The sequence below is a fragment of the Pogona vitticeps genome, chromosome 2 (genome assembly GCF_051106095.1).
Source record: "Pogona vitticeps strain Pit_001003342236 chromosome 2, PviZW2.1, whole genome shotgun sequence".
Lineage (NCBI taxonomy): Eukaryota > Metazoa > Chordata > Lepidosauria > Squamata > Agamidae > Pogona > Pogona vitticeps.
Window position 1 is genome coordinate 157,141,761 of NC_135784.1, and position 23,177 is coordinate 157,164,937.

The following is a 23,177-nucleotide window of genomic DNA, read 5'->3' on the forward strand; positions in this document are numbered from 1 at the left end:
TCTCTCACCACACAGGTTTCACATTTATATACAGTACAGCCCCTCCTCCTGATGTCCCGCCTTCCACTCCCCATAGGATGGAACTTTCCCTCCAAACCCATGACAGACAGGTAACATCAGTGCTGTATGTAACAGTACCTATTTATCTACTCGTATTTTTACATGCTTTTGAACTGATAGGTTGGCGAGGAGCTGGGAGAAAGTGACGGGAGCTCCGTCGCGTGGATTTGATCTTACGACTGCTTGGTCTTCTGACCTTGCAACACAGATGCTTCTGCGGTTTAGCCTGCAGCACCACCACGTCCCTTTTGATCTCAGTGATCCCCAAAACTGCTTATAACAGATTATACAATTCAGTGCAAAGCTATTAACTTCTCTTGAGTGTTGGGGTCAGCAAAAATAAATATCATGGGGATACGCTGTTAAAGCTTTCCCACAGAGTTCTTCAGTATTCTTGGTGCTACCATTAATGGGGCATACAGAGAGTCCAGACCAGGCTTCCCCTATATCAGAACTGACCCTCCAAATGTTTTCAAAATCTGTTCCCTCGGATGTTCATGGTCTGCAGCTCTACCCAACAGAACTGAGGGTGAGGAATTAAGGGGGGGGGAGGCATAGCACAGCAACATCTGGAAGATCGCACATTGTCCACCTATGCTCTGGAAGGTGTGGCTGTGCCTCTTGAGCATGACAGTCCCCAGGCAAACCAGACAGTCTGTGGTTTATAGGTTGTCCTCTGAATCTGGCATAGAGGTTTCCCAGATGATTCCAGTAATGTACTGCATGACTTACCATGTTAATATATACAGCACCTCCCCTTTTATCCAGGGCTATAAGGAAAGGAAATTCTGCTGCCTTGACTCCCATAACATGACCATAAAAATTGCATGGAACCATAATGCGTGTGTTGGTCAGACCACTCGCCAGATCTATGGCACTCCTGGATGATGTCGTGCAGGTTCCCATAGGCCTCTGCTTTTAACTCACTTGTGCAAGGCCAGCCTTCTCACAGTCAATTGCACAGTGGGCTCAAATGGCGGGCTGTGGGAAGGCAGAGCCCTAACCCAGGCAGGGCAACCAGGGGTTGGACTGAGGGTACTGAAATTTAGAGGCCACTTAAAATCGGATGCTGAAAGGGTGGGAACTCCCTTGACCTCAGCATGTGTCTTGGCCTCAGTAATTCCTCCCTGGGCAGAAGGAAACACAAGGCAGCTGTGATTAGCATGGAACTAGTACGGCTGTTGGGCACCGAGAGGCTTCCTCCATTCCCCTGTCCTCTCAAGACATTTGCCCGTTTCATGTAAAGCAAGTGCAGGAAAGCCCCAGGTGCCAAAATTACTAGTTACAGCTCTGTGAGGGCAGCAGGGGCCACAGCTCAATTGTTTCCTCTGTTCCTCCATTACTTTTTCTTGGAAGTTAAAACTATTTAGCTCACATCGTGTTTCCCACATGTTTTAAACTAGCCTGCCGCCCTTAAGTGTGGATGTTCCACTCCCAGTCCAGTCCACTTCCACTTGCAGAATGGAGGGCATGACTGTTGCGGACTTTTGAATTTTGGTTAAATTCCAAGTGCCAAAACAGAATATCTTCAAGTTCCCCAGTTTATTCCACCCCTTTTTCTCATCAACTGGCACACACAGTCTCAATAACTCACTTAGAGACATTGATAGTAGGGAAAAAATGTTTCATTTATTTACAATGAACAGATAGCAGCAAACTAGCAACAAACATTACTGCTTTGAGCAAGAACCCTCAACAGACTATTTCCAACAAGTTGACTAACTGCCAGCAGGCAACAGATGGGGGAAAAGCTCAAAAGAGAGGTGGTGCTCTCTTTGAAACAGAGGCAGGGAAGAAACTATTGGTTAGTGCTGTATAGATTGACAGTCACCCCAACTCAGAAAGGTTTCTCCTAGCCACACCTACTTGATGTAGCATGCAAGTTTGCAATAACTCCAACAATGACATGTCATCCTTAGTGACATCTTGTGATGGCCTGAATCTGTAGGTAGTGTCAGAGAGCACTGTGGTTTTAAGAGCAGAGGAACCAGCTCTTTGTATGATCTATAAATTTATTTATTTTATTAGATTTATACCCCGCCCATCTAGACCAAAGGTCTACTCTGGGCTGCATTACAATTTAGAAACTGTAAAACCAACAAACGTGCAATAAATCCAAGATGTTAAAATGTGAATTTAAGATACAGCAGGAGGGAAAGCCTGCCCAAAAAGCCAAGTCTTAAGTTTACTCTTTTATACTCTTATAAAAGAGATTATATCCAGGTTTGTATTGAAAAAGGAGAGAGTGCAAGAGAGGCCCATAATACTTTGGATATTTTTTTTTTTAGTTTTAGGCATCCTTCAGTCTCGAAAGACTATGGTAGCGTGCTCTGTATGGAGGACTTGGAACAGCGTCTAGTGTGGCTGAGGAGGCCGATTCGAGAGTGACAATCCCTTCCACACTGAAGACAAATCCAATCTGTCCCCTGTCCAGCTCCCTGGTTTTGCTGCTTTAGTGACTTCCTCTTTGCCTCGGCCTGCTGGGCAAGGGTCGCTTCAAATTGGGAGAGCCCGCGATGCAGTGCCTGCCTCCAGGCTGAACGCTCAGATGTCAGGGTTTCCCATCTGTTGAGGTCTATTCCTAAGGCCTTCAGATCTTGCTTGCAGACGTCCTTGTATCGCAGCTGTGGTCTCCCTCTGGGGCGATTTCCCTGCACTAATTCTCCATACAGGAGGTCCTTTGGAATCCGACCATCAGCCATTCTCACGACGTGCCCAAGCCAACGTAGACGTATCTGTTTCAGTAATGCATTCATGCTGAAAATTCCAGCTCGTTCTAGGACTACTCTGTTTGGGACTTTGTCCTGCCAGGTGATACCAAAAATCCGTCGGAGGCAACGCATATGGAACGTGTTCAGCTTCCTCTCCTGCCATGCACAAAGGGTCCAGGACTCGCTGCAGTACAGGAGTGTGCTTAGGACACAGGCTCTATAGACTTGGATCTTTGTATGTGTCGTCAGCTTCTTATTGAGCCATACTCTCTTTGTGAGTCTAGAGAACATGGTGGCTGCTTTGCCAATGGTTGATGGTTGTGGTTATTGATCCACTTCTAATCATTCTTTCCATAGCCTGCAGGAGTGACTGTTTTCAGCTACAGTTCCCAAAATCCTTCAGCCAACAGTGTTGACCAGAGGATTTGGGGGAGTTGTGGTCAAAAACCCTGCTCTCCATCCAAACACATTTCCATGGGAAGCTAGAAAAATCCACGAATACTTGCAATATCCATCCACACAAACAGCCTTCCTGTGTATTTCTTTCCATCTACCTTGATTTTCTTAACGATCTCTGGCCAAAAAGTGGGATCTCCAGTTCTTCTCACAACCTCTCTCTTTGATATGCCATCCATGTAATTCTGTGTTTTAACAGCTCCCCAAAGACTCTGCTAGATTTGTACTCCAGGTTGTATTCCCTCCCCTGCCCCCCGTTGCAACCTCCTTTTCAGATCTTTATATCTACACAAAATCAATTACAGCCACCCCGCCTGCTTGTTAACAGAATCAGTCGCTCTCCTGTTATAAATTGAAAAAAAAAGGACCTAGTGAATGCCTGGCCAAAGGGATGACTCATAATCACTGTGCCTTAAAGCTCGGTTAGCCTGAAAGCTGCGGCAAATGCAGGGAGATGCAGAGGAACAAACTCCACCTCCATTGGGTTGAGCTGAGGCTCACCAAAGCATATTGTTCTGGTCTCCCAACATAGCTGCAGATCATAATATACGGTGTCTTCTCCTTGCCCGTCTTGCTGACAGCTTTTGATCAGTGACCCATGACAGTTCCGTTGCATCTGTTGTGCTTCCGCTTCTGTTGGACGGTGTGTACGGTGGTATAGTATAGTGGATCCGGGACTCTTGAGTTGAAATTCTAGGATTTTTTGATTGGCAGGAATAATGTCAGGGCATTTAACCCTCTGCCGAGCCACCTCCAGGCTTTCCTCTTCTGTCTGAGTTGAGCTCCTATCCTCACAGTAGCTGGCGGGGAAAATGGATTTGGGCCAAGAATATATTCTCCTGAATAATCCCTACTGCAACACACTCTCTTTAAGGTGATTTGGTATTAAATGGGCAATTAAGATCTGTTAGTTTGATGAACAGCCCACTCCTAGTGAAAATGAAAAATTGTGGCAACCCAGCAGTTCTCGATTAAGGTGGCTGTTTCCATTTGAAAGCTTTCATTAGGGTCATGGCTATCTCAAGCAGACATGATGAGCTCCTGCATCTCAAAGTTTGCCATTCCCATGGTCATGAAGAATGTGAGTTATGAGCTGGCTATTTCCCAGCCTATTTTATCACACAACTTCAGCAATATTGCACTGAAATGGTGCAAACAAGGTCTTATTCTTTTTGCCTCAAACCAAAGCAATAAAATCATTCTTGTTCATTTGATATATTTTTAAACGCCTTTGCTTAAAGTCATCGCATGCCTTTTTTGCATTATAGCTTGGTTCTATGTTTGATTAGTCATTCCAGCTTCTGGGCAGAATATATAATTTACCAGCTATCAGCTGAGAACCAAAATGATAGGAGGTATCCATGGGAAATGCATCTGAAAATCCCATGGGTCCCAGTTTTGTCACCATAGTCACTCACCCACCACCACATACAGTACAGAATAAAAGAGTTCCTGCACAGGCATGCAAAGTTTTTCTAAGCTAAAAATGTAATCCCATACCTGGCAGCAGAAATGCACAATGGGATGTGTAGGAAATGTGAGCTGTCTTAAAAATATTTTTATCCTGGCTTACGGTACTTATCAACCTTTTATTGCTGGTCTTTATTAATTATAGGAGTCCAAGTTGTTATCATATCTGCACTACGTCTTTTAGAGCGAGCTGGTGTGGGTTAAATAATGTGACACGGCCTTGTGTGGGGGTGCAATATGTCTTTTGCTGCACATCTAAATGGCGTATCAGAGCCCAAGCAACTCTATTTGGTCCAGTTCCTTCTGATATTGTAATGTGGCTTAATGAGTAAGCCATTTCAGGATATCAGCAAATTGAATATTTCATCTCCTCCTCAGCCAAGATGCAGGGAAAGTGATTTTTTGTAAAAGAGGGTGGATCATCGGTGAGGCGTGCCATCACTTTAAAAAAAGAAAAAGAAAATAATAATGTTTGCATTGGTTTGTCTGAAAGGCCAGTTGTGAAGCTGCCTAGAGACAATTTCTTGGCCAGTCCTTTAAAACAATGGAAACGAACCAAACCAGAACAATCCTACCTGCACCAAAAAAAGTAGAAAGCCCCTGAGAGGGGCTCAAAAAGGTGCAGACAGGACTGCTCTGGGAACAGATTGGTTCGCCCCAGCGTTTACATCATGTGATCACCAGAAAAAAGGAGCAAACTAAACTATCTCCATAGCAGACCAGCCAGCAAGACAAATTGATTGAGCCCTGAAGGGGGACTGCCACCAGCGCCCTGGTCTGAAGCCATACTGTAGTTCCTGGGCCTCGTTAACCAAGGGGAAAGGACAACAGGTTTCAGCAAGGGAGCCGGCTAATGAGGACCACCAGCCAGGGGGAAAAGGCAAGGTGGAAGCTGGCTAAAAGGAGGAATACCAGCAGAACTCAGGGGCTTCCTGCAGAGAAACTGAGGGAAAGATAGAAGAGGAGATGTGGGGAGAGGCTGTTGAGGCCTGGAATTCCCAGTTCTGAGTCTTGGGTGAAGTGAAAGAGGGACCCCAGGGCTGGGACTCTAGTAGCCTATTGGACCTCCAACACGACCTTGGTGCCTGTGTTGCCCCTGCCCACAGGGAGAGGAAGAAAACAAGAGCAGGGGGTGCCCGCTCTGACCCAGCTGCAGCACTGGTGACAGAGCCAGCAAGAGAGACAGAGGAGGCTTCAGGAAGAACAAAGGCTCAGGCACCACTATCGCCCACTTGGCTTTACCAGCCATCCTTGAAGAAAAGTCTACAACCAGAGCCAGGACTCCTCCTCCCTTCCCGCCTTCAGGGGCCAGGACACTCAGGGGCCCCTGTGGCTTTAAAGGGGACCCTCTTGAAGAGACATTCCCTGGGGGGATTCATGCGGGAAGCTTTCAGAGGGAGTAAAGGACAGTGTTCCTGTTGGTTGCTCAGTTGCAACAAGGTCTGTTCGCGGTCATTCTCACAACCTGGAGCCCATGGAATTATTTCCAGGAGACTCGTCCGCTGCCAGCACCACTGGAGGTGAGTTTGGTGGTGCTCACACAAACGACCACATAGGCCTGTTCCCTTTCCCTAACCCTCCTTCCCCCTCTTTTTTGTCCTTAGTAGGGAGTGCTGGGAGATTAATTCAGGTGCAAAGGCAGGGTAACTGGCTGAAAGTACTGAACCACCACAGATTTTTGCCTTCTGCTCCTTTCAAATGATTGCTTCTGGCCCGTTGTCAGCAGGAACCCTGTGCCACCAATTGCTGCCTGGGGAGTGGGCACCCATCTCCTCTTTCAGGAGCCATCTCTTTCCCAACAGCACATTCCAGTCACTTGCTACAAGCTCGGTGTCACATGCATTCAGCAGCACAGGGAGAGGAAGAAAACAACCAGCCCTGGAGGCTAGGACTCTGGCAGAGATGTCTTTCTAAAGATGACACAGCCAATAAGCAAACCCTTCGGGCAAAAAGAATGAGCTGGTGGGAAGGCTAGAGAGGAAAACCCTACTGGGGTGATAAGGGGCTGGGAGGAGCCTGGCTTTGCTGCTTGGCTCCCAGAGGTCTTATAGTAGGGGGTCAGGGCCCAGATGGGGGTCTCCACCACCAGAGCAATGAAATTGGATTCCTGTCTTATTACTCAAACAGCCTTTATTTATCATGATCATACAGCTTGGAAAAGTTACTTTGTGGGCTACATCTTCTAGATTCTCCCCAGGAGAAAGCCAGGCTCAAGCAGTATGTGATTCTGACTAAATCCCACCCCACTCCTGAGGCTCATGGCTGCCCACATTCTGCATGAGTCTCCTCTAAGTCAGTTTGGTCAAACAAGGTCTACTATGGTTGCAATCATTAGTGTGCCTCTGTGTAATTAGCACCGTATTGTTATTTATTCTGTGTGTATCACCTCAGCTTTCTTCCGAGGAGATCAAGGCACCACACATAATACCTCCGCACTCCTGCACAAGCATTTCATTTTGATCTTGACCAAAAATGAAAGCAGATGCCCTCTGCAAGATAGATTAAGCTGAGAAATGCTGGCTGTCACCAAGTCACCTGGGAAGCTTTAGGGCTGATAGAGGATTTGATCCTGAGAGTCCCCATCTTCTGTAACCATTGTACACAGTGCCAATACAGTTGCATATATGCTAGATAGAGACTCAAGAGGGATTTCCCTATAACTTGTTTAGAATCATGGAAGCTGTGCCTCTTTCCAGCTTGTTTCTGTGCTTCTTACCAAATAGAAAATCTGGGCTAGATCTAATTGGTAGGTCTGAATCTCAGAGTGGAGTAGATTCATTGAATCAAGTAGGAATTTGCCATTTTGTAGCTGGCTCCATCGTTCTACTCTAGCTGAGACAGCCAGTTGTATTCAGGCTACTTTTTTTCGGACAGATGTTTCATAAGGCTGAGCCTCCGCTTCAATCTTGGACATAAGGACTTACAGACAGAAGCTTCTTTGACAGTACACATTGAACATGGTGAGAGAACTAGTGCTGGTCTTTCAAACCCCTACCTAATGGGCTGCGGTAACTATGGGATCAGCAGTGGTGATACAGGTCGCATGTTTTCCTCTCTTTTTGAGTTTCCCATATTCTGGGGAAATGTATTGGCCTCTTTTGAAGAGCATCTTATCCTGTCTCTGCTTGGCACTAGAGGCTCCTGCTGAGAGCACTAACAGGCACCATACAGAGCGAGATCCATCAGCTCCCTGCAGTTTTAGGATGAGTCAACATATTTGTGTGACAAATGGAGAAAACTGGGACATTTGCATGGATATTTCTAATTATGGAAAGGCTGTATCCCACTCCCAATGGGCACCTTCTCCAAATGTCTCTACTCCATTTCTACAAGGTTACGTTGAAATACAGTCTCACGGACCATTCTGTTCAATTGTGCACAAGGGAGTAATTAATTTCTTCAAGACCAGTGAAGCAAGATGAGGGCTAATGGATGCATGGGGAAAGTGGCCATTTTGAGGATGCCTTGAGATTACAAGTTGAGCAATGTTCTTTTTCTTTCCTCCCCCGGCCTGCAGCTCCTAGATTCTAATAATGAGCATGTCCCTGTTGGTTGGGAGATTCTGAGAGTTGTAACCTGAAAAAGTAACTTTTCAAGCTTTGTTGAGATCTATGTAGACTAGAGCCATGTCTCTTGGCAGGGAGTTCAAATATGTTGGCCCCACTGAGTCCAAAGAATGTGTGCAAGAAAAAATTGCTTGAGTTTTGTGTTTTGTATGACTGGACTAATCTTAAAAGAACTGTGAAGCTAGTGAACTGGATCCTGTTCCCCTGTAAAGCCTGTTCAGCAAGCACATAGAATATACCAGATGGGCGGGATATAAATCAAATAAATAAATAAATAAATAAAGAACTATTCATGGATCTGAGATTAGGTAGAACTGCCTTGTCAAGCACCAGTGGCCTTGGCCTCCTCTCTTGATAATGAAGATGTTGGTGAGATGTGCCGTCATCATCAGAGACAGAGCTTTAGTGTCTCCTCTTTGAAAAGGAAGGAGAGAGGTGGGAGCTGCTGAAAACTAGAAGTGGTGTCACTCCAGGTGGGAGCTGACGGAATGGAGATCTGTAGTAGAGAGAGAGAGAGATCAGAGTCAACCAGTCTGGGCTTCCCTCCAGGATCGAATAAAACTAGTTTGAGCATAAATTTGGAGTGATGTGCTGTTTCCCTGGGCTGTTTACAGCAATCCCCTGAACACTGGAAATGTACTGCTTTTGTTACAGAAAAATGAACCCCCTACGATTCAAGAGTATAAGCAGTCTGAACTTGGGAAAAGTAGGCCACTGAGAAAGTTTTATTTCCACTCATTTTTTCAGGGTTGGTTTTATTCCTTTTGGGCCAGCTCTGAGAAGATATCTAACAGTGTTGGAGAGTGTCTCGTACTTCTATATATGCCATCCATAAGCTGCAGCAGGTGTGACTCTTCTGCTGGGTTTGTGAAAATGGATGACCTCCAGATGAGACTGAAGATGATTAACAATTGCCTCATACCACTGTTTTGTGACAGCAGAGGACCCCACACTTTTTCTTTATGTCCTAATATATGCAGGGCAGGTTCCTCAAGATCAGACCTTTGTAAGGCTGGTAAAATCTCACTTTTCTAGGGCCCAGTTCTTTTCTGGATTGTGTTATAATCTGAGCCAGGAAAGAATTCCTCACTTCCATTCCACAGTCTACACAACCCTCCCCTGCTTCTCACAAATCCCCCATTGAAGAGTCACTGCATGGCTGTGGGGAGCAGGGAGCAAAGGGACCAGCACTGATGTGCACAGCTCTTGGATGAATTCCATCATCTCCTGTGGACCCCCAGAACTGTCCCCCTGGCCTACTCCTGTAATACTGCCACACGGGGATGGAGTGGGGATATGAAGACATTTCCCTTTTTCAAGCTCCTTGTGTGCCACTGTTCCCATCAGTGCTATTGTCAGGTAGGTCTTCAAGGGGAAGGAAGGTGAGTGTGTTGGAGACTGTGGAGATCATGGGATGGACCTCAGCCTTGGACTGGCTTTGTTATGAATCCTGTTCATAATAATGAAATGTGTCCACTCTGCACAAGCTGGAAGTCACCCTGTTAGAAACAAAAGGGTGATGCTTGTGCAAGGAAGATGTGTTTGCTGGGGTAGTGATCACTTCCTCGTGCCATTGGTATATTTCAGCAGCTGGGTGCCCAAGAGGGCTATTGTGCACATTGACAAGATGAAGAGAATTCCAGCCAATGTGGCTGGGTTTTGATCACGCCTGAAGCAGGCAGAAGCAGGATGTCTGCTTCTGTGCTGTTCTCCCAATTATTTACTAAGGGACATCAGAGCAGCTTCAGTTGAAAAGCATTGTATTTCACTGAGTTGAAGTGTCATCATTCATTCCTATGGCATTGGATCTATGACGGCTCTTTCGCACATGTCAGTTCGACACTAAATGTAGTCTTGCAACCCCTAAGCCATCCATATACAGTATTTGTGCAAGTCAGCCTTGTGTAATAACAATGTGTCTAATAACGTAATTGAGTATTTTATGTATTTTCCCCCAGATAGCACACACACACACACATACTGTACACTTCTGTCTTGTGTGGGCATATGATGCCTCTTGCAACAATGGAAATCACTGGAGCCAGATTCTGGAGTTTTAGAAAAGTGGGTGAAGGGAACAAGGATGTCAACTGAGATCTGGGATTGAGAAGACTTACTCCTCTAGAAACAGAGATATGCTGCTGGGACAGAGCTGGTCAGTTTGTATTTCCTGAGCGGCACCGAGGGTTCACAACCAGAGTTGCCACTGCACTTTGGATATGAAAAGGAGCCTGAGGTTTAGCTAACCTCTCTTTGAGGCTGATAGCTGTCCATGGTGCTGAATGAATATTCATTCTATTTGATCCCCATAGATTCCACTCGATGGCCTGTAATCCTATTCTGAAGGAACCAGAACCAAATATTATTACAGTTTTTAGACAGAATTGTGTTCACATTTCATAATGACTAAAAAAAATCATTTAAAAAAATACTGGCTCAATTCTAAAATCCTGCCTTCCTGAACAAGATGGTATTCCCCACCATGTGCTGTTTTTTTTAAAGTTAATTGAACATTTGATCATTGTTGTACATGATTTAGAAACATCAAGGCTGGATTACTGTAATATGCTCTAGATGAGACTTGCTCTGAAGATGCTTTGCAAAGGTCAGTTTGTAGCTGCAAGCCTTCTAGCAAGGTACTCTTGGTCTTAGATTCATATTACACATTTCCTCCAACAGCTGTCCTGCTTGCCATTTGGTTTCTGGGGACAATTCAAAGTGTTGCTCATTGTCTTAAAACCCTTAACAGCTTGGATCCAGGATATATCAGAGGTAGTCTTCTCTTATACGAGGCTGCTCACTGTCTAATATCTGGCAGATATGTTTTATCCATGTCCTGTCTACAGTCAACACAAGTTTGACTGGGAGATGAAGAAGGGCTCCATGAGCAGAAATTTTCATTTTACCTTTTAAAAAAACTGTTCTGTCCTTCCATTAAATTTTATTTGATATTCTAATGTTATGGTAACATTATGATTATGATTTTTTGCAAGCCACCTTAAGGAGTGTGCCTATATTAGAAAGATGACATTTTATTTTTAAAAAAATCATGGTAAAATTGATTCCTCTACTAAAGAGGCATTTTCCTGATAAAAAAGGATCAATGGAAATAAGAGCTCCATGGAAATTTGAAAGGACACTCAGCAGTCTGCCCTTATACAGACGTAATAAAAGGCAGGCCTTTGGTGGGATGTAATAAGGAAATATTGATCTTTATTAAAAAAAAGAATGGTTGGCACTAGATTATATTTCTTTAATATCAGGGCTGTGCATGCAATGGACATTATATGGTGTGTCCAATTCAGCAGCACATTTAAATGGATACAGTTTTGCCCACTAAATGCTAAACAAGCCCGCCCTTAGATTTTAAAACTATCATATTTATTGACAATCCCACAAATCTTTGCTAGTGGAACTGATGGTGTACAGTGCCTATACATTCCATCAGCCCTCTTAATTCTTAATAGACATGTGAAGCTCTCATGAGACTACTAATAACCTGCATCCTTTCCCCCACTTTTGTGATCTGTGTGGGTGTGCATGAACACACACAAAATGAAACAACACAGACAGAAGTCATTTCTAGAGTCCTTTTGCACCTAAGATCCCACTCTTCTCTTGGACAGAGCACATCCTGCAAGAGACACTTTTCCATCATCATTTGCACCGAAGGCATTATTATAAAGTGATCAGAATGAGAAGAGGAGATAATCCCAAATGACCACATGCAATTAAAACTGATTATCTCAAAAGAGGAGAACAGAGCTGTTTAGGGCCACTTAGTTCCATCCACTGTGCTGCCAGTAGCCCATACAAATGTCTCTGAGAAGCTGGGAATATGGTACAGACATTTCAATCACACTGACATTTTCTGGACACCAGAGATATGGCAGCATCCTATAACTTGCATAGATTGGCAGCCAAGGAAATAGGCATGCAAAGCAATCCATATTGCTTTGTTTGAGGACCCTTGAAAAAGCCTGTAGTAGTTCATTTCATATGTAAGGAATCAGAAAGCCGAGAATCTAGGTCATGCCAGGATTCAGCAGCTCCTGCTCCCTTCAGCTTGGTTTATTTCCTTACTCTGTAATATAGCACTCAGACTCCATTTTTTCACTGTAAGAGACACAATTTCTTCTCTTAACATAAGAAGATAAGAAAAGCCCTGCTGGATCAGGCCAAGAGCCCATCTAATCCAGCTCCCTGTATCTCACAGCGGCCCCACCAGATGCCTCTGGGATCACAGGAGACAACCAGATACCTGTCTCCTGATACCCCTCCCCTGCATCTCACATTTTAAAGTACCTTCCTTTTAAGCTTAGAGATTATACATCGCCATCATGGCTTGTAACCTGCAATAGACTTTTCCTCCAGTACTCTGTCCAATCCCCTTTTAAAGGCATCTAGGCCAGATGCCATCACCACATCCTGTGGCAAGGAGTTCCACAGACTAACAACATGCTGGGTAAAGAAATATTTTCTTTGGTCTGTTCTCACCCTCCCAACACTCAATTTGAGTGGATGTCCCCTGGTTCTGGTATTGCATGAAAGGAAATAGAGCTTCCCTCTGTCCACTTCATCCATCCGCTGTGGAATTTTATGTCTCAATCATGGTCCCCCTCGAGACTACAAAGCCTGAAAAGTTGTAGCCTTTCCTCATACGGGAGGTGCCCTGGCCCAGTCATCATTTTAGTCACTCTCTTCTGCACCTTTTCCAGTTCCACTATGTCTTTTTTTTTTTTTTTTTTTTTTTTGAGGTACATCGATCAGAACTGATTTTCCCTCAGCAAGGCTTGTTCTATGTGTTTTAATTTTATCTCGGATGAGGCTTTCCACAATCTTCCCTGGAAAGCTGTAAATGACTTGGATCCATCTTATCCAAAGAAAATGCCCTTTATTCCCTAGCAGCTCAGTGACATTCATATCCCTAAACAAGTCCTGAGTACCACACAATATTAGATCCAGAGTCACCTGTCCCCTGGTGGGCTCCGTGACAAGGTGCTCCAAGGCACAGTCATTTAGCATGTCAAGAAACCCAGTCTCTCTTTCTTGACCCAAGCACACATTGACTCAGTCAATGTGAGGATGATTGAAGTCCTGTGTGATGACAATCCTGTCCCTTTTGGACACCTCCCTGATTTGTCTCCTCATTTCAAGGTCCCCCTCAAGTTTTTATTATGGAGGACGATAGCACCCCGTCACACTATCACATTGCTCCTTTGGCCTGGTAGTTTAACCCACAGTGATTCTATGATGGAGTCAGACCCACCGTCCACCTCCATTCTGCTGAATTCTGCCCCATCTTTGACATAGATAGCCACCCCACCTCCAACATGCCCATCCCTATCCCTTCCTATCCATTTTTAATTTTCTTGATTTCATTATTTTCCCAGTGAAGATCTGATATCTCCTCTGACTCTTCCACTCAACAACACACAACGTACACAGATGCAGATATGCTCTCCCAGGTTAAAGCCTCTCCCTTTCCCAAAGTTTTCTTCAAGCTGTGGAAATCACTAAATCTTCCATACCATCTTGAATGCCTCGTATTAGATCACCCTCTTATCAACACTTTACATATGAGAGCTACCTGGGGTGTTGAGGGTGGGAGCTGCAGCCCCCTCCCACCAGAAGGCTCCAAGTTGATGATGGCTGACTTACAAGATGTTGACAAGTTCTATGTCAACTATGATGGTGACTATCTGGGCATTTGGCCCACTGTTTGTTCTGCTCCAGAATGGGTGGGTTTGCTCCTAGAGACAGAAATCAGGTGATGTCTTTGCTCGAACAAACCAAGCCACCTCTAGAGCAGTCATACCCCAAACTTTCTGGGTCCCTGTCCAGGGGTTTCTGCTTTTGTGGTGCAGGTAGGATCACTCTGTGTTTGTTTCCAGTGCTAGCATGTGTTTCCAGCACATGCTAGCACTGGAAACAAACCAAAGAAAGCCTTCCTGTTTGAATTGCCAATATGATGGAACAGCTTAAGAAGTAGTTTAAGAAGAGAGCCACTCTTGATGCCCCCACCTGTCTCCTTCGGGTGTGGATTAAGAGCAATAACGATCTAAAGGACTTGGATCCATCTTATCCAAAGAAAATATTAGTATTGTAATTTAGATGTGTAAAATCTAAGTGTTTTAATCTTATTTGTATTTTAATACTATAAATGGGCTTAATTATATTTAATATTTGTAACTTATTTTGTTTTAGTGCTACTATTTTAAAATGACTTTGTAGACACCTTGAGTGAAAATTCTTGCAGGAGAAAACAGATCTGTATTTCTCACCCCTTCTCTCTCTTAGGAAAAGGTGTTGCCCTTTATCTAATGTTTTATTTTATTATATTTTCAAGGTTGAAAAATTTGTCAAGTACTTGGATCCAAATGATATGGGCAAAATCAACTTCAAAGATTTCTGCCATGGAGTGTTTGCTATCAAAGGTAGGCAGTGTTGATGTTGTGGTTGTATACTCTTTCGGTAAGCTTAAAGCAACTGATATGTAACTTTGGTAGTCTCTGACCCAGCAATGCATCAGGTACATAGCTCCAAACCACTGAAACCCTAAATCATTGGTTCCCAAATTTGGGGCCCAAGAAGTTCTTGGGCTACAAATCCTGTGCTGGCCATGGCATCTCGGAGTTGTACTCCAAGGACATTTGTGGGCCTCAGCCCTAGATGATCTTGTGTATTTTATACTTTCTGTATTTGCTTGCAATTCTGTACAGGAGAGGCTGGCAACTGTTTTACTTTGAACTTTAAAGGAGCTGTTTGGGGTGAATGAATTTGCATGGGGCGGGAGATGCACTTTGGAATTCTATTGCTTCCATTATGTCTTTGCCAGCCTCCAAGCATTGGAGGAAAAAAGTCAAAATTGGGGCTCTGCTCTGTTTGTTGAGAACCATAGACAAGCAGAGATCAGTGAGCCTGTTTCCTTCCTCCTCATCATCATAGGAGCAACTGAACAACCAAATATGATTATACAAGCAGCTCATTCCTACTACAGGATCTGCAAATAAGGGACAGTAACTCTTGCCATTTTTTCTTAACCTTTTCCTCTCATGCTATTTCCTTGATCTACACGCTTTCCTTTCCCCACCACCCACAACTGAACATGAACTGGGTCTTAATTACCAAATGACACTAATAGAGTCATTGAGGGCTATTAACCCCATGGGTTTTGTGCAACCTCCTTTTAAATAGATGGCTTTGACTTCGTCTTTTGTGTATGTGCATTGGGATGTTTAATTTTGGCTTTTGTATAATTATTATGCTTATATTTCTTTAAGTGTTGTTTGTTTTATCATGTTGTTAACTGTCCAGATTGGTATTAATAGCCAAATGGGCGGGATGGATGGGTGGGTGGATGGATGGATGGATGGATGGATGGATGGATGGATGGATGGATGGATGGATGGATGGATGGATGGATGGATGGATGGATGGATGGATGGATGGATGGATAGATAGATGGATAGATAGATAGATAGATAGATAGATAGATAGATAGATAGATAGATAGATAGATAGATAGATAGATAGATAGATAGATAGATAGATAGATAGATAGATAGATAGATAGATAGATAGATAGATAGATAGATAGATAGATAGATATTCCCTCTAAAGCCACCAATGGAGGGTTGGCCATTGCTTTATCCTGTAATAGGAAATTCCACCCTTTTAGCTAAGCCATCTAGACAGAAGTGGAGAGAAGTGCATGAGATAGTCAGGGACCATGGCTTAGCCACTCTGCCACTGCATAGTCATGTAACTACATGTACCTGTGCCACCCTTGGCTGTGATATTGGACAGAATTCTATCATGGATTTACCCTGGCATATGTGTAATGGCAGAAATCGCAGCCATGAACTGCCACAAATTAATAAGCTGCCACTTGCATTCTTTGTCATGCCCTGTCATATGACTTGGTGAGCTTATCAGGAATATGGGTGACAATTTGTTAATTAGCAACAATTTCACCACTGTGATTTATGCTTAACATGGGAGCAGGGAAATAGTGTTTTTAGAATGCTACACAATTATTTGCATGATTTTAATAACCAGTGGCATACAACCCACTGGTATCTGAGTAATGCAGTGATTCCCAATTGTGCACGAAAGGGATGCTCACAGACTGCAAGGACAACTAACTCAAGGGAGGGAAACCTTGGGCTCTTCATGGCTGAGTGAAGAGACCCATTGAAAAATTAAGCCTCCTTGTTGGTTGGAGGCATCAATTGCCCCATGTTCCTAGGACCCAGAAGGTCCCACCCCATTGTGATATAACACACTTACTCTTCCAAAGGCAAGCTGTGGCATCACTGGCATTCCCTAGTGCAGCAGTTTATGCTTGAGGTGACAGGTGAGGAGGCAGCAGAGATATAATGCCATTGCCTAAGCAACATCATTCAATCTCTACACCTTAATTGAACAGCCAAAGGAAGAGGCACAGATCTGGGAAGCTATCATCCATTGCAAACCATCCTACATTTCTAAGGAAGGATTATGATTCTGGGATCTGAGGGAAACCTATCCTCCTTTCTGAACATAGCATAAATCTGCCACAATACCTGAAGTTTGTAGCTCCAACAATTTGGGGCATTAATCCCACCCAATGAAATCCTTTCTGAGACATGACTGAGATGCCCATCTGCCACACTTCTAGTGATCTAATTAGCCAAAAGCACCCTCCCAAACCACCCACCAATTGTTGTGGACTTCATATCCCATCAGCCATAACTAGCATAGCCAATGGTCAGAAATGCTGGTATTTGTAGTCCCAAGCATCTGGAGGGCACCAAGTCGGAGAAAGGACACTCTAAAGACTACAGGGTTTCAAGGAAGGCAATAAAGTGAGTGCTACATATAAGCTTTTGCAACAAAAATTCTCCAGTTTTATATGTGAATCTTTCACACTGAAATTCACTGAGGATGATTTTGGATCAGCCATGAACAGGATTTGTGTTAAAAAATTCCCCACATACACACAATTTCGGCGGCAGAGTTAGGACCACATTGTGTACAATCTCCCCCTCATAACACAAGTTAACACTTCATTCATCTGATGATGAAAGTTTGTGCCAAGATCATCACAATGCCATAAATCTCTCTCTTTTTGTTCTGTTTGCTATTTGTTTTTTCCTCTAAAAATTGAAAAGTGATCTCCCTCTAGTGGCTGTGTTTAAAAAATCCCCCCTCTGTGTCCCACTCAAAAGAATACAGTACTGAGAAACACTGTTTTCCTTTCTGTCATGGTCGGAATTTGAGTAGGCTGATGTCAAACCCATATTTCTGGCCTGTGCTGTGCCTGAAGCAGAACTACGACCAGCTGTGCCTCAACGATATCTGTGTTTACGTGACAACCTTGGAGGAATTTCTCTCATTCTCACATTCTGTCACAGGGATGTGCTTTGGGAAGGCTCTTCAAAGCTTAACTGGTCATTATATGCCAACTGCTCGTGTTTCTATTAGCATTTAGAATTACCATTCCCTTTACATCCCATCCTCCCCACCAATAATCTCAGGAGCTCAAGGTGGCATAGATTATTGTTTTCTGTATTGTCTTCACACCAAACATATATGGCAAATGAAGGTGGAAAGTGGGGACTATTTCTTCTTCAGTGAAGAGGTTAGAAAATGAGGCTTCCTCTCTGGGTTTCACTGTAGCTGGCATGAGCAAAATGCAATCTCATGATGCAGTGATTAATACTGCCATCAAAGACTCTGCTCACAATCTGAGTTCAATCACAACAAGCACAGGTAATCAGCTCAAGGTTGACCCACCCTTCCATCCTTCCAAGGTTGGTAAATTGAGAACCCAGCTTGCCCTGCATTGAGGGTAGCCTGAATAATTGAATTGTAGACCACCCAGAGAGTGCTTTTAGTGTTATAATGGGGCATTATATAAGCAGCACATCTTGCTTTGCTTTGGCCTCCATGACTTTCTTTGAGGTTGCCAGGGCTGGCAGAGCCCACCTGTGTCCTCTATGGTTTTTTTTAAAGTTAGGAAGTGGGGGGGCATGCTGCAGGAGACTTTTAGGAGGACCAGTTTTTGCAACATGGGAAGATGGAGTACAGTCCAATCAACATGGAGGGGGGAACCCTCTCCCCCACCCCCAAAGTAAAGTTGGAAGTAGGTATCCATTCAGTGCTGCTTATGACTCTGCACCACATTTTTGACTATGTCCAGGCCTGTTGAAGCCATGGTGAATGCTGGAGGCAAAAATCTGGCCCTCCTCTGCTCACCAGAGTTGCCAACTGCTGCACTAAAATGTACAGTCTGCTCCCAAAGCAAAGATGAGGGGTATTTTTACCCACAGAACAGTATAATATAATCCATGTATATAGATAGGGCTCAAATTATATATGCCATAGAAACATTTGTTTTTTTTTATATTTTTAACCCATTCATGTACAAAGTGGGGGTCTAATTTTTACATGAAAAGAACATGGAAGGGGAATAAGCGGGGCCTCCCTTCTCCTTTACTTTGCCCCAGTACCCATGTGCTTTCAGCACAGAATCATAGAATCACAGAATAACAGAGTTGGAAGGGGCCTATACGGCCATCGAGTCCAACCCCCCTGCTCAGTGCAGGAATACAAATCAAAGCAGATCTGACAGCTTGTTGCCCAGATTTCTCTTGAATGGCTCTAGTGCTGGAGTGTTCACCTCCTCCCAAAGTAACCAGTTGCATTCTTGTACTGTTCTAACAGTTGAGAAGTTTTTCCTGACATTCAGCCTAAATCTGGTTTCCTGTAGCTTGAGCCCATTATTACGTGTCCTACACTCTGGGATGATCAATAACAGATCCTGTCTCTTCTCTGTATGACAGCCTTTCAAGTATTTGAAAAGTGCTATCAGATCTCCCCTCAGTCTTCTTTTCTCAAGGCTAAATATGCCCAGTTTTTTCAGTGTTTTGTCCTAAGGCTTGGTTTCCAGCCCCCTGACCATTCTTGTTGCCCTCCTCTGAACTTGCTCCAGTTTGTTGGCATCCTTCTTGATGTATGGTGTCCAGAACTTGCCACAGTACATTGATGCCTTGCTTGACGACATTAATTCATTCCAGCAAAATCACTGTAGAGCGAAAATATCATCAAGCGAAATAAAAAAAGCCCATTGAAATGCATTGAAAACCGTTCAATGCATCCCAATGGGCTGAATACCTGCTCATCTAACAAAGATCCTCCATACGGCGGCCATTTTCAGGTGCCTGTTAAGTGAAAAATGCCTCCTAAAAACAGCGGGAAGCCATTTTGAGTAGCCGGAGGCCATTTTGAAAACCCGACGATCAGCTGTTTTGGTCATCGTAATGTGAAGAATTGGTTCCAAAGCAGGGAACCGATCGTTGCAAAGCGAAAAAATCCCATTAAAACATTGTCGTGAAGCAGATTTGTTGTTATATGGGGTAATCATTAAGTGGGACACAACTGTACTCTAGATGAAGCTTAACCAGTGCTGAATACATGGGAACTAGTACCTCATGGGTAGCTCATTGCCCACTTGGTTTGACACAAAGGCAGCCTCCCTTCATCCACTCACCTACTGACCCAGGCAGGCCCTCTTTCTCCATCCACATACCCAGCAGGCTTTCCTTTTCTGCAGAGCAGTCTACTCGTGTTCACTCCATACCACCCAGGTGCTCTTCCCCTCCTCTCACCTCCCCACCCAGACAATTCTCCTCTCTCCCAAGTCCTTGTACTCCTTCTCTTCTTTCTCTCTCCCTACTCCAATGCTCCTTCAGTAATTTCCTCTGCTCCCTCCTTCTCCCTGCAATTTACCAGGCAGCAGGAATTTATCTCCCCCTTCCCTCCACCACTCCTCTTTTTGAAGTGTAAGAGCAGCTCCGCTGAGAGAACCAGCAGTTGTGGCTAGCATGGTATGTTCCCTGTTGAGCCGTTGGCAGGTTAGCTACATAATCACCAAACATGATAGTGAATGCCACAAACAGATTTATATTGTCTCAAATCAATTAGTGTGTCGTGAAAATCAAATGTCCCAATGTGGAGATGCAGGTGGCCCCCTTAATATGCATGCCAACTTCCAAATGTCTAGGTTTCAAGGTCTTAGAGCTGTGGCTGACATTCCTTTATCCCTTCCAGCTCTGTAGTTCTAAGATGCTGCTGCTCTGCTAGATTCAACATCCAAACGAAACAATGCCAATCAGCTCCATAATTGGCTCCCAGTTGTGTTGCTTCCCAGAGGGTGAAATTGCAGTAGCCGCCGGACTTTTCACTGATGAGCCACCTAAAATCAATTCAGTGAGGAAACCTGTCATAGATTTACCGGCAATGTTTTGGTCTGAGGCTGAGTTTTATTTGTTTTTGTTTTTTTTTGGTTAGGGACACAATAGAGCAGTGGTGTCGAACTGTGGCCCTCCAGATGTTCTTGGCCTTCAACTCCCAGAAATCCTGGCCAGAAGAGGTGGTGGTGAAGGCTTCTGGGAGTTGAAGTCCAAGAACATCTGGAGGGACACAGTTCGACACCACTGCAACAGAGTGTTGTAAATGTATTGATGCACATCTGGAAGAATATGTGCTGGCAGTTTTGCATGCATAGGCAAAATCTCCCTCTCTCTCTAAAGAACGTGTATTTGTATGTATTTGCATTTACATATCCCACAATACAGTGAAGTAGGATCAAAATCCTCCCTCCCTCCCTCCCTCCCTCCCTCCCTCCCTTCCTTCCTCCCTCCCTCCCTCCCTCCCTCCCTTCCTTCCTTCCTTCCTCCCTTCCTCCCTTCCTTCCTTCCTTCCTTCCTTCCTTCCTTCCTTCCTTTGCAGGGATAAATTAATTTTATGGTGGCATTTCTTCTAGGCTGCCAGCCAAGCGGATGTCTGCATTAGGAAAACATATGTATATGTCTCTCAATCTAGCCCGGGTCAATGCAGTCACCTATTCGTATTGTGCTCTTGATGCAAACCTCCCAGGGTGCCTGTAAAATTTAAACAAAACAAAACTGAAGACGTGACATTCATGGATAAACAGCAGCTTCTCTAGCTCAACAAATGAGCTTGACGTATTTCTCCCAACACAGCTCTAGAGAACTTCCATGGCCCTGAGATAGATTGAGGCATTGAGGGGGTGGGGTGGGGACAAACAGCTGGGGAGTGTTCTTGCATTCATACCTTCCTACTGGTGTCTTCAGGAGTACCAGTTGTCCACTCTGGAAGACAAGATCTGGATCCAAATGGGCTTTGGTTCTGACCTGGTTTCAGGGTCATTTTCACCCCCAAATTTAAGCTAGTTCCTGGATGGGTAAATGTCAGGCAGGGAATTTCACGTATATCATTCTGAGCTCCCTGGAGGATGGACAAGGGAAGATAAGGGAACATCTTTTAAAAGACACATACGTATTACACCAGGCAAAGCAACTCTGCAAAACAGCAGGCAAATATGTCATTCCAAGTCCTAAAAAATAGACTAAAAGGATGCCTGATCAAGACAAATTTAAGTTGCTGGTTAGAAAACTGAATGTCAGAGAAATAAAACATAAACTCTCACCGTGCTGTGCAACAGTGGGGGATATTGCTTCTCTCCTTGTCGTAACCTGCCACCATGCAAAGAGTGGCTTCTCTCATTTCAGGACTGCAGTGTGTAGCAAACAGGAGATGACCCCCTTGGCTGCCCTCACAACAAGGGCATCTGCACGATGTGAGCTTCATTTGGTTGCATATTAGTAGCAATCCTAAATGCAAGCCCAGTCTGCCTTGAAAAAAAAAAAAAGAGCCTCGTGGCGCAGTGGTTAAAACGCTGTACTGCAGCTAAAACTGTGCTCACGATCTGGGGTTCAAATCCAAGGTAGCCGGCTCAAGGTTGACTCAGCCTTCCATCCTTCCGAGGTTGGTAAAATGAGTACCCAGCTTGCTGGGGGGGACGACAATGTGTAGCCTGCATAATTAAATTGTAAACCGCCCGGAGAGTGCTTGTAGCGCTATGGGGCGGTATATAAGTCCAAAAAAAAAAAAAAAACTTAAAGAGGGTTCTGCTGACAGGATTGGTCACAATTAAGGACAACTTTCCCCAGCCCTGGTTCCCTCCAGATCTTGTGGACAACAGCTCTTACGTTGGCCCATGTTAAAGTGAGGCTGCTGTAGGGGATGCCAGTGCAGCTGAATGTATCATTCCAATTCTTCTTGTCTTCCTTCTGTAGAGGGGAATGAATGGTAAGTCTTTTGATCAAAGAGCAGCTTTACTACTGCTGCAAGGCTGTTTATCACATTATAGAAAGGACAATGCGACTGGTGGCTGGAGATACTGTCATTGCTATGAATCAGAGCAGTCACTGTCCCTTCTTACACCCCTTTGAACTCCTTACTTTATGTCAAGTGCCTGTTTGACTTCCTCTTCCTTTCTGTGCCCTCCCTGGGTTTCTTTTGGTCTCTCTCCTCACCTGCCTCCCTGCCTTAACTCATTTTAATGAATGTACCAAAGTCCCTACCCTGGTCTCTTGCAATGAGCTTGGCAATTTGTGTGAAACTCATTTATGGTTTAAAGACTGTCCTGAGATGCAGCAACACAAGACAGCTTGACGACAAAGAAGCTTTTGTTATCAACATCTAAAGGGTATGAACAGAAAATTTAATTGCTTTCTGCAACAGGACCGTGGAAAGATCCTTGCAAAGTAAACAGGGCAGGTGGGGGGGGGGGAGAGAAGCCACCCAGAAATATATTGTGATCATTACTATGTAGTAAAACAAAGAATGGTTGCTTGAAAAGCTAGCTTAGTATTCACTCACACTCTTGCAAGCTTCCTCCTGCTGTGATTTTGGTAAAAGTAACTGAAGGGAAGGACACTGCAATTTGTGGATATGCCCCTGCTCAGTTCTGGAGCTACCACTTGAAAACCTGTTTGTAGGTCTAAGGCAGAGGTAATGATCCTTTTTCAACGTTTTTCCTTAAATTAACTTGTAGTGCTGA

The 23,177-nt window shown here is 44.3% G+C and overlaps 1 protein-coding gene across 2 annotated transcripts in view; it reads left to right on the forward strand.

Annotated features, from left to right (window-relative positions):
* Window positions 1–23,177, forward strand: part of RAB11FIP4 (RAB11 family interacting protein 4) — a 222,637-nt gene that overhangs the window by 51,164 nt on the left and 148,296 nt on the right. The window contains exon 2 of one of the 2 annotated variants that reach the window (XM_020783736.3): window positions 14,613–14,700. The exons of the other annotated variant lie outside the window; for it this stretch is intronic. Within the exon in view, the coding sequence (XP_020639395.2) occupies window positions 14,613–14,700 (88 nt within the window). The remainder of the gene's footprint in view (window positions 1–14,612; window positions 14,701–23,177) is intronic. 2 annotated transcript variants of the gene reach the window in all.